The sequence below is a fragment of the Phoxinus phoxinus genome (assembly GCF_949152265.1).
Source record: "Phoxinus phoxinus genome assembly, chromosome: 5".
NCBI lineage: Eukaryota > Metazoa > Chordata > Actinopteri > Cypriniformes > Leuciscidae > Phoxinus > Phoxinus phoxinus.
This window is the reverse complement of record NC_136880.1, coordinates 39,579,892-39,595,079: the sequence shown is the minus strand read 5'-3', so window position 1 is coordinate 39,595,079 and position 15,188 is coordinate 39,579,892. Positions and strand designations below refer to the sequence as shown.

Below are 15,188 nucleotides of genomic sequence, written 5' to 3'. Positions count from 1 at the left end.
CGGAGACCTGGTTAAGGATCTCAAAGCGACATAGTGTCCTGATCCTAACGGGTAAAATATAAACAAGAGTCTAAGAATAATCAACATTCGTTCATATTTTAATGATGTCCAGATATCATTAAAACCCTTTCATTTATGGAGTCAGATGAAATAACGAGAAAATACATATGAGAATTGTGTTCCATTTAATCTTGTTTTGTTGCGTAAAAGGAAGACAGTAACGCGCAAAGACCTTCCCCGTCGTTCGACTGCCCTCATTGGTTCGAACCTGCCGGGACTTTACACCGTGCTAAACCTCGTGTCTGCCATTTGGATGACGGTTTTTGACAGCAAAGCTGCAATGCCTGTCTTTTTGACATATTTGACCAGTGTCTTGGTAGCTTGTAGAGTCGCTGCAACAGTCGGAGCATCTTGGGCCAGTTGTGTGGGGTCCAGGGCGTGTCGCATCACCGTATTATAAAGGTGATCTTGGCAGTCAAGTCTTCGATATGGTCTGAGGGCACTGATGATGTTTGAGCCTTGGTCTGTCACCCACACCACTTTATTCAGCAGACTCATATCCAGGCCATACTCCATTAGACGTCTGATGATTTCTCTATTCTCCCCTGTCTTAGCCTCTTCCAGTGGGAATGCGACGGTTGTCAATACGGTGCTTATCATTTTAAATGTTCCTGTCACGAAATGGCAAGTGATGGTCAAGTAGCTTAATTTGTGGTAGTCCTCCGTCCAGATATCCGTTGTCATTCCGATCGAATTCACCTCAGTCAGAATGTCATTTAGCGGCTCGACCAGCTTTCTGCGTTTCTCTGTTGCCAGCTCACGACACCGTTTTGACACAGTGGTGGGATCAGGCAGTACGTCCTGCGCTGCCACAGAACCATATGTAGCACCGACGTTAATAAGCTGCTGGGCCAACTCAATGAAACCCCCTCCTTCAATGGAACGAAATGGCCTTATGTCTTTACAGCAGAACTCAACGCATTTTTCAGTCACTTTTTGTTTGGCCTGCTGAGGGATTTTTCTTGAGGTACTAGCAAAGGCAGTGATGGTCGGCTGCAGTAGCCCAGGTAGACTTACAAACTCTATCCACATGACGCTGCAGGGCGGAATTCCCGGTCCTTTTGCGGTCATATTTCATGAGAACTCCGCAAGCCCTACATTTAACATAACCAACAGGTTCATCACTATCGTTGACAACTATGTAGAAATACTTCCACACTGTAGACTTTCCTTCATTTTCGGTGGTTTTAAAATCTCCTGAGGCCAACTTCTTTTTAACGTCTTCCATCGTTGTGCTCGCTGCCACATGTAGCTTAATATGCATTATGCACGTGTTTTGTTGTCATAGCTACATAAACAAATGTCTGCGCACAGGAAGACAGATGTTAGGGTAATATTTTAAATTTATTTTAATCACAACGAACAACAAACGAACCTTTGCATCAGAGGCCTATTGGATTGCTATACCTACATAATAAAATGTAAAATGTTCAATTGCCTGATATTGCGCTGATGTCCGAGCCCGACCCGAACATCATTTCTAAATATCTGTCCGAACCCGGCCCGGCCCGTCGGGTATCCATGCTCTAACACTAACACACACACACACACACACACAAATTATGTTAAAAAGCCTGTGTTGAATAAAAAGCTTTCAAAATCTATTTTTTGCATAATCCTTATAATGTTGCATATCACCCCGGGATATGTTTAAACTAACCCCGACTATGGGGTGTATCCTCGTTTGAAACTAAGCCACACATTTTCTGTTTGTGCTGCAAAAATAACAGCCATGTCATTCAATAGCTGACACTTTTGTAACTAGTTCCTGAATCACATTTTGAATGCACTGCCTTATAAAAACTAAAAAATGTTACAACCATCCCCGGTCTCTCGGCTGGTGCATATAGTATGTTGCTATTTATTCAGGATATATACTTATTCTTACTTTTATAATGGCAGTCAACCGAGACAGCTGTTTTTTGTCTGCCTGTAGAATAGAATAGAATGAGGTATTTATAGCGCTTTCATATGTACTGTACACACCCAAAGCACTTTACAATCAGGGGATCTCAACCACCACCAATGCTATCCTATATCACACTGTGGTCTATTGCTGATGTCCATGTGATGAACAGTGTCAGTTGAGCAGAGTCTCTGCATGAATGTTTAGATGTTGCTTCTTTACTTACTTGTGTGTTTTTGTGGCTGGTTTCTGACTAACAGCCACAGTGATTCACATTATTATTTTTTCAGCAGAGGTTCGGCATGCCACAGCACATTTTTTAAATATTCTTGAATACATTTTTAATATACATAATTGGGAATTATTTTAAGGAAATATGAGAGACTGGGGATGGTTGCAATATATTATTTTGGTATGAATTTGTGTTTTGAAATATTTTGAGTTGTAATATTTGAAAACATGGACAGTTTATATTTTGTACATGGATTTATTTTGTTAATCAGATTTGCTTGTTTAAAATGATTTTAAAACAACCCCTCATGATTTAAAAACAAAATAACAATTAAACAGCTTGTGTTAATCACTTTCACAGTTTTGTCAAAATGGCGGCTTGAACAATTGTGGGTTTTATTTAGTATTAAATGTTAATAAATGTTTTTGAAGATTGAAGATTTTCAAATTGAAGATAATCTGCTTATTCAGATTATACAACTGCTATCTTTTAACATGCTTTAACCTGTTCACAAATCAAATTAGCCATAAGTAAAATGTTGATTGTTGTTGTGTTGTGGTTAGTTTGAGTTTGCTGCTGCTACTTTTATCACTTGCTGACGCTTATGTGGTTTCAGGCGATATTTCTGCTTAGAAACGGAAACCGGAGGAGACAGTTCAAGAAGTGACCAGCTCCTCTCACGCACACACACTCCGCTATAGACATGAGTTACCTTCTGATTCTCTCTGGGATTTTACTTTACATCTCAGGTAAAACAAATATAATGATTATGTTTCAAAAGCATTGCTAAACCACTGTCTCGATTGTCTGTTGTTAAATTGTTAAAATGGTTTTACTTGAATTCTTTAAGTTATAATTGATACATCATGTGCACTTTGTGAGTGTTTTATGTTTTCTCCCCTACATTTATTCTTGACTACAGGTGGTGCTGGAGTTAATGCACTGGAACTTAATATAGCAGTGAAATCTGGATCATCTGGCATTATTCCATGTGTGTATGATAAACAATATAAAGAAAACCGCAAATATTTATGTTGGGGGACACCATGGAGCTCTTGCAGTAAAATGGGATATGCAACAGGAAAGACAGGAAAATATTCCATCACTGATTATCCAGACCAGAGTATTTTTACAGTGCGATGGGACACACTGGAGACGTCAGAATCTGGATGGTACTGGTGTGCTGTGGAGATTGGTGACTATAACACCGTAGACGCCGGTTATTATTTGTATCTGACGATACAATCAGGTAAAAAACGTCTTTCCAAATAACCTCTTGTTTCTGAGAAACATGACAATGCATTTTATTAAAATAGATTATTATATAAATATGAAATAATGAAGCTATAAGTAACGTTATAAATAATGTAAAAGGTTAGAGTTGTTGTTGGGTTAGTGTGATAGATATAGCTTATGTCTGTATGCACAAGTAAAAAGAACTGAAAAAGGAGAACATGTTAACTGAAGGCGGTGACTAATGAAGAACCCATGTGACACCAACTATTTTTAATTTTTGATATTTCATGATCATTCTTCATTATCTGTCTTATTAACGCTAATTGTTCTGATTCTGATTCCTCTTAACAATTTCGGTTCCTTGGAGTTTAGTAAGTGAATCAGAATCAGAAATTGCTGGAATGGTGTTTTGATCCACTAAAGTAAGAACTGGCTTATAAGAATCATCCTTTGGGGAATCGGAAAAGTCTCGCAATGCGGAATGGTTTAGATTCATGAAAAATAACAGATTTCTAGCGGTCATTTGTTCAGGAGTCGAGCTATGCTTGTGCTTTATGTTTTTTACGCACATAAGAACAAACTCATAAGAGTCATATTGGTTCGAGAATCGGATACGGTGCGTTTACCAAAAACATTGTTAGCCAGCTATGGTTGCAAGTTCTATGGTCGCAAGATGCAGCAAAAAGAACCATTTGGGAATCGGACAACTTTGGTTCTGCTGTTTTTTGGCTTGTTCGGCTTGAAGCGGCGCTGCACATACGGTGTATGACATCAAAGTACCGCGAGAGCGATTCAAAAGCATACAGTGTCGTCTGCTCCTAATAGCTCTCGCTGCAGCCTACATTCATGTCATACACCGATCGGTCTATAGAGGGTTTTCACCAACGTCACGTTCTGGGCGGTAACCCGGATGCGCGGCCATTATGGAGGCACTCGGATGTAAACAAAAGCATGGATTGCACTGTGTATGTACTACTGAACACATTGTTACACACTAATAAACCACAGAAAAAACACCCGGAAGCTGCGAAATCATAGAGAAGGACTTAGTAAGCAGGAAAGAGCGCGAAATTTTGACAAACTAAAGTTAATGTGTGGTAAAGATCCGAACGAGCTAGCTTCTCTAGCCCTTACTGCAATTATTCCTTCTATTTCTTATCCCGACATAGGCTACGTTCAGATTGTCAGTCCAAAAAAGCACATGAAATCCGTTTCAATCTACATCCATGTGGTTTGAAATCCTATTCATATCACATATCAGGACATCATCTTCAGTCTGATTTCGCGTGGTATGTGACTCTCACGCCACTTCAAATGTAAACGTCAGATGTTGTTATATTGGAAATATGCTGAAAGTCGCTGCCAAAACAACGCTGTGTTGTTGCAAAGTGCCGGACGAGCAGAACATTATAATTTTTAAAACCTATTTTGAAACCGGCGCAGACAAGAGCGCGGAAAATAAGCTGTACATAACAGCCTCCAACAGTTCTGCCGCAGGCTCAAGACGCAGTAACGTTAGTCCAGCGCAGCGGATACACATTTCCATGTTTTAAAATTTAAATAAGACAACATCTCTATTGCAAATGCAAACCCCTCCATCAACGCAACGTCATTGCCATATTGCCAAAGAGCTGCATGGACACACACATCGGATCTGAACAGTGTGGACATCATTTTAGATCATATTCCAATCGGATACAAAGATAATCGGATATGTAAGTCGCGCTATTTTGGTCCAATGGGGGTTTCCAGTAGCACGGGGAAGGAAGCGCGTGTTCTAGTCTTTCCAGCGTTTTAAAGGAATTTTGGTTAAATAAGACACAGGTTCTCATGCAATTATCTCGTTTTAATCTGACTCCATGAATTAAATAAAAGTTCAATGTGCAATAAGGTTATGTTTACACTTAAATAGTTACAACATGATGTAATGAGAATTTAAACCATTTGTACCCAGCATTTAAATGTAAAATGTTACCTGAGAGAGAGAAATATAAAGAGAGAGAGAGAGAGAGAGAGAGAAAGAAAGAGAGAGAGAGAGAGAAAGAGAGAGGGAGAGAGAGAGAGAGAGAGAGAGAGAGAGAGAGAGAAAGAGAGAGAGAGAGAGAAAGAGAGAAAGAGAGAGGGAGAGAGAGAGAGAGAGAGAGAGAGAGAGAGAGAGAGAGAGTTTTGAGTTTTCAACACACTTTATTTATAACATTACAACGTCAGCAAAACATCGAATTACACATTATCTAAAAAAACAATAAAGATGTGCAAAAATCAAGACCTATTGTAACAGGGTAGTAAAGATCAACATTTCTTCTTCAACTGCACAAATAGCTCCATTACAACACCATTTATGCAAAAAACTTTCTAAATCATTCATTAGTTTATAGAACTTGAAATCAAACATAACCCTTGCTTTCACCATATTTTTAAAGACAATAACCACAGGTTGTCCTTCTCTACCTTCCATTTTGTTTTTCCTGGTTAAGTAAACAGCAAGTTTGGCTTGCCCAATTAAAAAATTCAACAATTGGCTTTTTATTCTTTGCGCCACACTATATTTGGGTCCAAGAATCCAAATCTTAGAAGAGAAAATCTCCCCAAAATTCAAGAAAAGAGCATCAAGAAAACAAAACATATCATACAGTCTTGAACATTCTAAAAAACAATGAAAAATTGTCTCCCTCGTTTTACAAAAAGGACAATCACTTGATACATTGGGATTAATTACGCTCACAAATGCATTTACAGCAACTGCGCCGTGCAAAACTCTCCATTGAATATCACCTGTGCGTTTTTCAATTGGTGGTTTGTATAAAACTCTCCAAACAGGTTTAAATTCATCATCTAGACCCAATTTCTCTCTCCACACTGTATCACTACGTTCTTTTAAGTTTGCTTTATTTAAAACCTTTACAAGACATTTATACAAAACTTTACTCTGAACCTCCTGCAAACTTAACCCTTGTAAACCCCTCAGGTTCAGAAAAGGTCCAGACAGTCCTTTGAGATTAGGACTAATACAAATACTTGGAAAAGGATCTGTATTATTAGGTACCAGTTTCCCATTATAAAATTCAATTATCAGATTATTTTCTTCCAATGTGAATTTCTGTTTAAAAAGGTCCAACATTTTTTCAACATGTCGTACCGACCGCACACCTAGATGTGTGGCCACGGACTGAGCATTATTTAAACCAGCACCAGCAATATCCAACAAATTATGCAGTTTTAGTGTCTTAGTGGTAACTAAGAAATAAAGCAGTCCAGGTGTAACTTCACAAGTGACAACAAACCGAGCTCCATGTACAAGCGGTTCCTCCAAAAGCCAGTACAACGAGGAAGTCGCCTCCAGCCTCCGTTTTTCAAATAAGTCCCAAACTTTAAAAAGTCCCTTATAAAAAGGAGTCAGTCCGTTGCACTGCAGCTTACTTAAGTCCATCAAAAACAAAGCAGAGTTCAATCCCAGTCTGCCAGCTTGATCAAAAATAACATCAGCCACTTTTCTCCAGACTAGATCCTTAGGTCCTGTGAGATACCTTTGAATAAAAAGAAGTCGAAAGGCTGCCCCCCTGCTGGGCAAATGGATAAGTCCTTGTCCTCCTTCATCTCTGGGTAGAAAAAGTATGCTCTGTGGTATCCAATGAAAAGTGCTCCAAAAAAAGTCCACCATACTTGCTTGAATTTTACTCAAAAGTCCATTTGGGGGATCAATGCATGCCAAACGATGCCACAAAACTGAAGCCACTAGGTTATTAATTATTATAACCCTCCCTCTAAAAGACATTTTTGGCAAAAGCCATTTCCATTTTTCCAATCGCCCCTTTACTTTTTCTAAAACTCCTTCCCAATTTTTACTTAACATTGAATCGCTGCCAACATATACTCCTAAATATTTTAACCCATCTCTTTTCCAGGACAAACCACCTGGTAGTTTGGGAAGACCATGAGACCATTTACCACTTACTATGGCTTCACTTTTGGACCAATTAATTTTGGCTGAAGAAATTGTGCCAAATTTGTTAAAAATATCTTTAAGAAGATCAACATCATTCTGCCCTTTAACCAAAACAATAATATCATCTGCATATGCAGACAACTTAAAATTAGCTCCAGAGCAAGGTATAGTCCAACCTTCAATGCTTTCTCTAATCTTAACCAATAAAGGTTCAATGGCAAGAGTATACAACATTCCTGAAAGTGCACAACCTTGTCTAATACCCCTGTTAATTTTTAAAGGAGCACTAAGACCACCATTAATTTTCAGTACACTCTCAACATCCTGGTACAAAACCCTAATCATGGCAATAAAACCAGAGCTGAACCCGAACTCCTCTAGCGTGCGCCAGAGATAGCTGTGTTCAACCCGGTCAAATGCCTTTTCCTGATCTAGAGAAATGAGACCAGTGTCTATATCCAATAGCCTAGAGACGTCCAAAATATCCCGAATTAGATAAACATTATCAAATATAGACCTGTTAGGCACACAGTAAGTTTGATCACGATGAATAACCTGCCCAACTGCCTCCCTCAACCTAGTGGCCAAAGCTTTAGAAAAGAGCTTTAAATCAGAGCACAAAAGTGAAACTGGACGCCAGTTCTTTATTTCTTTTAAATCACCTTTTTTGGGTAACAGGGTAATGACTGCCCTCCTGCAGCTCAAAGGTAGCAACCCTCCGGCCAGACTATCATTGAGCACAGACAGCAAATCACCCCCCAGCACTGACCAAAACGTTTTATAAAACTCAATTGGTAGACCATCAATTCCCGGGGCCTTACCGCAATCCATGCTCCGCAGAGCAACATGCAGTTCAGATGCTGAAAGCGGCCTCTCAAGCCAAGAATTGGTCTCATCTGGAACCTTAGGCAAACCCATATAAAAGGAACTGGCCAGCTCATCTTCCTCTGTATGTTCACTTTTGTAAAGCTCAGAATAAAACAATACAGCTCTTTTTCTAATTTCCTTAGGCTCCACCATTTCCACACCCTCCAATGAGTATAAAGAATGTATAAGTCTGCTTTGACCATTCTTCTTTTCCAAACCGAAGAAGAATTTAGTTGGGCCATCCATCTGTACTGCACTCTGAAAACGTGAGCGGATCAAGGCTCCCTGTGCTCTGATGCCTAACATGTCATCCAGAGTTCTCTTTTTAACTTTGAGGAGCTCAATATGTCCTCGATTTCCTGTGGACTCTACCAAATTCTGCAGTTCCACTATTTCAATCTCTAAGGTTTTCATTGATTGGGAGATGTCCTTGGATACGTTGAGAGTGTACTGACGGCACAGTTGCTGTATCTCTTTTTTCCCATGATCCCACCATTGTTGTAGGGAAGAAAAATCCTTTTTCCTAGAACTGAACTGTTTCCAAAAATAAATAACAACCTCTTTAAAAAAATTGTCCTGTAGCAAAGAAGTATTAAAGTGCCAATAGGCACTCTTAGACTTTATATTAGTAATGAAAACACTACAGATTACTAGACTGTGATCAGAAAACCCACTAGGCAAAATCTCGCATTTCTTAATAACGTTAAAATTATATTTAAAACAATAGAACCTATCCAATCTAGCCATAGAAATATAATTTTCTCTTGTTTGTGCCCATGTGTACTGCCTTTGTTCTTTGTATAAAGTTCTCCATATATCACACAAATCATGTTCTTCTATAAGCTTTCTTATAGCATATTGAGAAGGTAGATGTGGCTCTTTATGGTTTCTATCCATTCCATCATTTGCTGTACAATTAAAATCTCCTCCAACAAATATAAACTCTTCCTCTTTACTGTTTGACAAAATATTACTTAATTTATCAAAAAGAATCACCCTTTCAGGACCAACAACAGGAGCATACACATTTATAAAAACTAAAACCATTTTTTCAAATTTTGCTGTTACTTTCATTAAATGTCCCTCAACAACATGTTCTACCTCATATGAAATTGGTTTAAAGTTTTTCTTAAAAAGTACAGCTAAGCCACCACTACAGTGATTTTTGTGGCTTAAAATAATTAACCCATCCCATTCCATTAGCCAGTCATTCTCATTAGAAACATCACTATGAGTTTCCTGAACCAGCATTACGTCAATTTTCTTTTGATTAGTCAGTTCATAGAGCATTGCTCTTTTCTTGCTGTCTCGTGCACCATTTAAATTGAATGTGCCCAATCTTATCCTACTCATAAAAAGGTAAAATGAGCACACAAGTAACAAATACTTCAAAAAAAAAGAAAAGAAGCTAGACTGGTTCAAATTCATCATTCAATAAATTTAATTTTAACTTCTGGACAATTTTCTTCAGCCTAAAGACTTCTTGATCAGTGAAAACTCCAGCCTCCTTCATAAAAGCCCTGATTGAATCTATAAACAACTCACGATCTGGAAAGTAATCCTCTACATTTACACCTTTCATGCCTTTTGTTGCCTGAAGAAACGTTTTAATTTTGTCTGATGTGTAGGCACTGCGAACAGATCGCTTCTGTGAAGCTGAACCCGACGATTCACCATCACTATCCACAGTAGACTCCTCAGCATTACTTGACTCTGAGTCCACCTCCCTTGCATCACCAACAGCTATTCCATTAGCTTCTTTACTAGCCCTTTTTTCTTTTCCTTTTCCTTTGGTCTTAGTTTTCCTTTTTAACGTCGGTGTTTTAAAAATACTCTGATCTTCTGTCATGTCCACATCTTCTACTATGACCTGCTCACTGACCTCAGAAACGCCATCCTCATGAACATTTTCGTTTGTGGCCACACTCTCATTTTTATTACTTTCATGATCGTCACTTCCATTTTTTCCAACAAGAGATACTGTATCACTGGTTTGTGCATGATCTGTATTACTAAGCGTTTCGCATGTATTGTGATTCTGAGCTGCACTCTTCTCAGGGCACACGCGTATCACGTGACCCTCTTGTCCACAACCAAAACACTTCATTGAATCTGAGGTAGCAAAGATAACATAAAGAAAATCCTCAATCTTAAACTTCATGGCTAAATTAAGCTCTTCATTTTGGTTATTTAGGATCATGTGCACCTGTCTCCTAAAAGACACAACATGTTTCAACTGGGGCGATTTGCAACCGAGTGAGATTTTCTTTATTTTTGACACAAACTTTCCGTGTCTGGACAGTTCCCTTTCAATCACTTCATTTTTAATAAACGGCGGGACATTTGACAGTATTACTCTTTTCGCTGGCTGTACTAACGGCATGACTGGAGTAAGAGAATCATTCACAACAATCCCGGTTTCTACGACTTCATTCACTTTGTCAACATTGTTCAAGAACATCACTATTGCGCTGTTCATTCTTGATGCAGAAAGAATGCAATCATGACCAACAACAGCAGCAACCGCGAGGACGCAGTCCTCCACTGAACAACGCTCCGCGGGTACGACCTTAACGCCGTGCCGCCGCGTTAAACTTTCCAAACTCGCGTGCTGAGATGCCGCCATTGCGATCAGTGCACACTGACCGACGACACTCCTCACAGACACCTAAACTTACCTCTATTTACCTAACAACAACACAACAAAGGATAGATCAAAAGATAGAAAACTCACTCACACCGTAGAGCTCACTCCAACACACACTCACGCTGCTTCCACAAACTCCCAGCATGCACTCGAGAGAGAGAGAGAGAGAGAGAGAGAGAGAGAGAGAGAGAGAGAGAGAGAGAGAGAGAGAGAGAGAGAGAGAGGGAGAGAGACCCTCTCCCCAGCTTGGCATCCAAAGACAAGAGAGCGAAGAACATTTGCCGTCCTGTTTTGTCATCTCTCCCCCGACCATCTGCCTAACACCTAGGTGTGAGATATTCAAACTGACCAATCAGACCATCACAATTTCGCCCATTGTCCCAAACCTCTGGCTTACGGGCTGTGCTGAAAATGTCTTAGTGAAAAGCAAATGTCTTTTTTGCATTGAAATAATCTTGGATTATTTCCAACCTTACAGATACAAAGATAATCAGATTTGGACTGACAGTGTGAATGTAGCCATAGTTAACTACATCAATATTTTAGCCATAGTCAACGCTATTTACACATGTGGCTGATGCTCTACCTCTCCAACCACAAACGCCTTCTTTCATCAGTTTGTTGCACTCTTCTCTTTAACTTTTGACAGTCTATAGAACTGTAAATGTTTTCCCCCCGATGCGACCGATTAGTACAGACCAAAACTCAACCATTTTTCAGCAGCAATAATCAGCCAAATTTGCGAGTCCGTTCAGTTCAGTGGCAGTGTTTACGTTCAGTGCCTCCAAAATGGCGACTTCCGGATTGATGACGTGTAGTAAAAACCCTCTATGCAGCGCCACTTCTAGATGAACAAGCCTTTTAACTTACTAAAAAGAACCGACTCGTAAGAGTCATTCGTTCGGGAGTTGGACTGGTCTGTAACCTAATGTTTAATGTACTCAAAAGAACAGTCTCATAAGAGTCGTTTGTTCTGGATTGCGCTGAATGTAGACTAAAAAAGCAGTTAAGAGGTATCAGTGATACTGCTTCAGTGCAGTGCATGTATCAGTGCATTTACATTTCTGGATTAATACTTAATTTATAAAATTTGGTATATTAAATTATGTTATTTTGAATTCAGCCGCTGTCAGAGTATTTGTTCCCTGCACATCATCGTTATTTGGTTCCGTAATTATTTAAAAATAGAACTGGTATTGAATAAAGTGTTCACAACTGTAGTAGTAAACACTTCACAATATCAAGAGAATTTAGATATTTACATTTTATAGACAATAAGACAATTGATGGACAAATCCTATCGTCTTTTTGACTGTTTTCAGCTCCTGATGTGTCTGTGAAGAGCAGCAGTGTATCTAGACATGAAGGGGATAATGTCAGTGTCCAGTGTTTCTACAGTTCTAGATATAAGGATAAACTCAAACAGTGGTGCAGATATAAAGATAAGGGCTGTTACACAGTGGGGAGGACTGACACATCCCAGAATTCATCAGTCCAGATCAGTGATGATGGGAGAAGCTTCACTGTGTTGATGACTGGACTGAGACTCAGTGATTCTGGATGGTACTTGTGCTCAGTAGGAGATCTGCAGGCTCCTGTTCAACTCACTGTCAATGAACCCAAACCTGGTAAGATCACAAATCAGTTCAGCTATACAAATGGTTCAGATATACAAATATCTTAATGTTTTTCTCCTTTCAAGCAGTGACACGTATTCCAACAATTACACCATCTGACCCCGAGACAGACAAGTAGGTGTACTTTTTGACCATTTAAAAGAATCAAATGCATCTAAATACTTTTGCAGCCCAGAAACCTGTTGATCCTGTTCCCAAAACTGGTCTAAATGATTTGTTCACTATTTGAAAAGATTGGGTCTTTTTTGAGGAAAGAAGTGCAGAAGAGCCTACATTGTTTTTGTTTTCCACAGAAGAAATAAAGTCACACAGGTTTGGAATGATAAGATTCGATTGTTCTTTGATTTTTGAGTGAACATGTTTGTCTTTCTCTTTTTTTTTTTTGCAGGTACACAACTCAGACGTCTGCAAACAGAAATCCTACAAGTGTGAATGAAATAATAAACAGTAAGGAGCCGCTGAACTGTTAATCAGATCAAATATTTTTTAATTTAATTTTGAACTAATTATGATATGACGTGTAAAATAATTTATCCATCAGAAAAATATATGTTGAATTCTCCCGAGACAATTGTTGTTTAGATGCACCGCATAAAATGGAAGCCAATTTCAGCCGCACACGAAAAAAATCATGCTTTAGTAATTCATAATTATGACATAAAAGTAGAATTTATGACATAAAAAGTCATAATTATGATAGTCTAAATTATTAGATAAAGTCATAATTATGATAGAAAAAGCTGAGACAGTCAGAATTATAAAATAAAAATGATGACATTAAAAAGTATGAATAACGTATAAATTTAAATAAAAATCGTATAAAAAATCATGACATAAGTCTAAATTATTAGGAAAAAGTCATAAAGTCAACTTTTTATGTCATAATTATGATTTACCAAAGCATTACTTTTTCCCTTATGTGTTGGAAACAAACAGCTTCTTTCATTAATGATAACACTCTGATCAAACTAGAAACTTTCCCTGTTTCTGTTTTTAGCAGCAGTTATGATTACTGATAGACCTGAGACACACATGTAAGTGTGAACATTGTTATTCAGTCATACATAGCAACTGATACCAAACTATTGCATGTCACCATAGTAATATAATGTTATATTTAATTGCAGAGATGAAGCCCATCCATCTCCAACATCAGACTCAGAGACTAATAATACAGAAATACAGCACAAGGATGAGCAGAACAGGCATGTAATCAATGAATTAATTTGCTAAATTAGAAATAAAGCTTTAACAGAGGAACTTTCTGCACAATAAAAGTGAGAATGGTTCTGTATGATAAACACAAATATGTCTCTCCATCACCACAGGCATGATGGGATTCTGCTCATGAGTCTTGTAGCGACGCTTGTGCTGTTCCTGCTCGTTTCTCTGGTTGTAATAGTAACCTGGAGGCGGAGAGAGAAGCCGGGTGAGTTTTCTCTTTATACTTCTGGAGGACTGACAGGATTTTATTTACAGCTACTTAACAAATAAATCAATAAATGGACATAATATACTGTGTATATAGATTTGAGTTACAGTTACATACAGTATGTGAGAAAAAATTGACAAAAACTGGGTAAAATTTACAGTTTTGTATCATGATACACATACATTTGACAGCAAAATGATACGACTGACCATATTATGTACCTAGTATTTTGTACCTTTTGTATATGTCATCCATAAACATGGTCAACTTTAATTGTATAATCTTAAAAATAAAGGTAAAAAAAAAAAAAAAGGTTTTCACAATACCATAGAAGAACATTTTTGGTTCCCCAAAGAACCTTTCAGTGAACCGTTCTTAAAATAAACATTTTGTTCTTAGTGTGAAGAGCACTTTAAAAACGAAATAACTTTTTTCCACTATAAAGAACATTTTGTGCAATGGAAAGATTGGAACATATTATGATATTTAATCTTCATATCTCACTCTGACAGAGAGAGGTCACATTAGAGAAGAAGAACATTGTAACACCACCAGTAATACAGTAAGTATTTTACACACTGATGGAATTCAGAAATCTTCAGAAAAGAATCTAAATCTGTGTTTGTGTTTGATGCAGACGGCCTCTGGAAACCAGATGACATCCATGAGTCCAGCAGCCGCTACTGTACGTCATCAGTCCTCTCTGTACACGTTTCCTGAGATGATGACTGAAAATTAATGATCATCAATTGTGTTTCTTCACAGTCTTCTTCCTCTGTGGACGACTGTCCGGTGATTTACAGTTCTGTAAACTTTCATAAGGCAGTAAGTGTCGTCTTTGAATGACTTAGTCACACTGCAGTTTGGGCCGGGACGTCCTGTTTGTCCAAATCAAAAGGGAAACTTCTTTTAGGATGAGGTGCTGGGGTGTGTGTGGGTGGGTGGGTGGGGGGGGGGGGGGGGGGGTGGGGGGGGGGGTCAACACAGATGTCCGGTCAACACAGATGTCCGGTCAACACATCTGATTAAGAAACAATATTGTGTCTATAAAACGCATCACGAACACAAACACAAACTCCACGACACACAACAAGCATATGGGTGAAAAGAACACTTGTTACACAAAAATACACACCGGGATTTGACTGTACATAACATTTTTGACATCATCTATACTGCTTGCAATCATCATACAATGGGAATTGTCTACGGAAAGTAAATTTAGCCT

At 38.5% G+C, this 15,188-nt stretch overlaps 1 protein-coding gene across 1 annotated transcript; it reads left to right on the top strand.

Annotated features, from left to right (window-relative positions):
• Nucleotides 1–2,851: 2,851 nt before the first annotated feature.
• LOC306999002 (polymeric immunoglobulin receptor-like) lies at nt 2,852–13,862 on the top strand (the record flags this gene model as incomplete). The annotated part of the gene is made up of 8 exons (XM_079613398.1): nt 2,852–2,947; nt 3,121–3,447; nt 12,214–12,519; nt 12,594–12,642; nt 12,917–12,975; nt 13,526–13,562; nt 13,656–13,737; nt 13,857–13,862. The coding sequence occupies exons 1-8, from the start codon at nt 2,902–2,904 to the stop codon at nt 13,860–13,862; spliced, it is 912 nt and encodes a 303-aa protein (XP_079469524.1). The 5' UTR covers nt 2,852–2,901.
• Nucleotides 13,863–15,188: the final 1,326 nt, after the last annotated feature.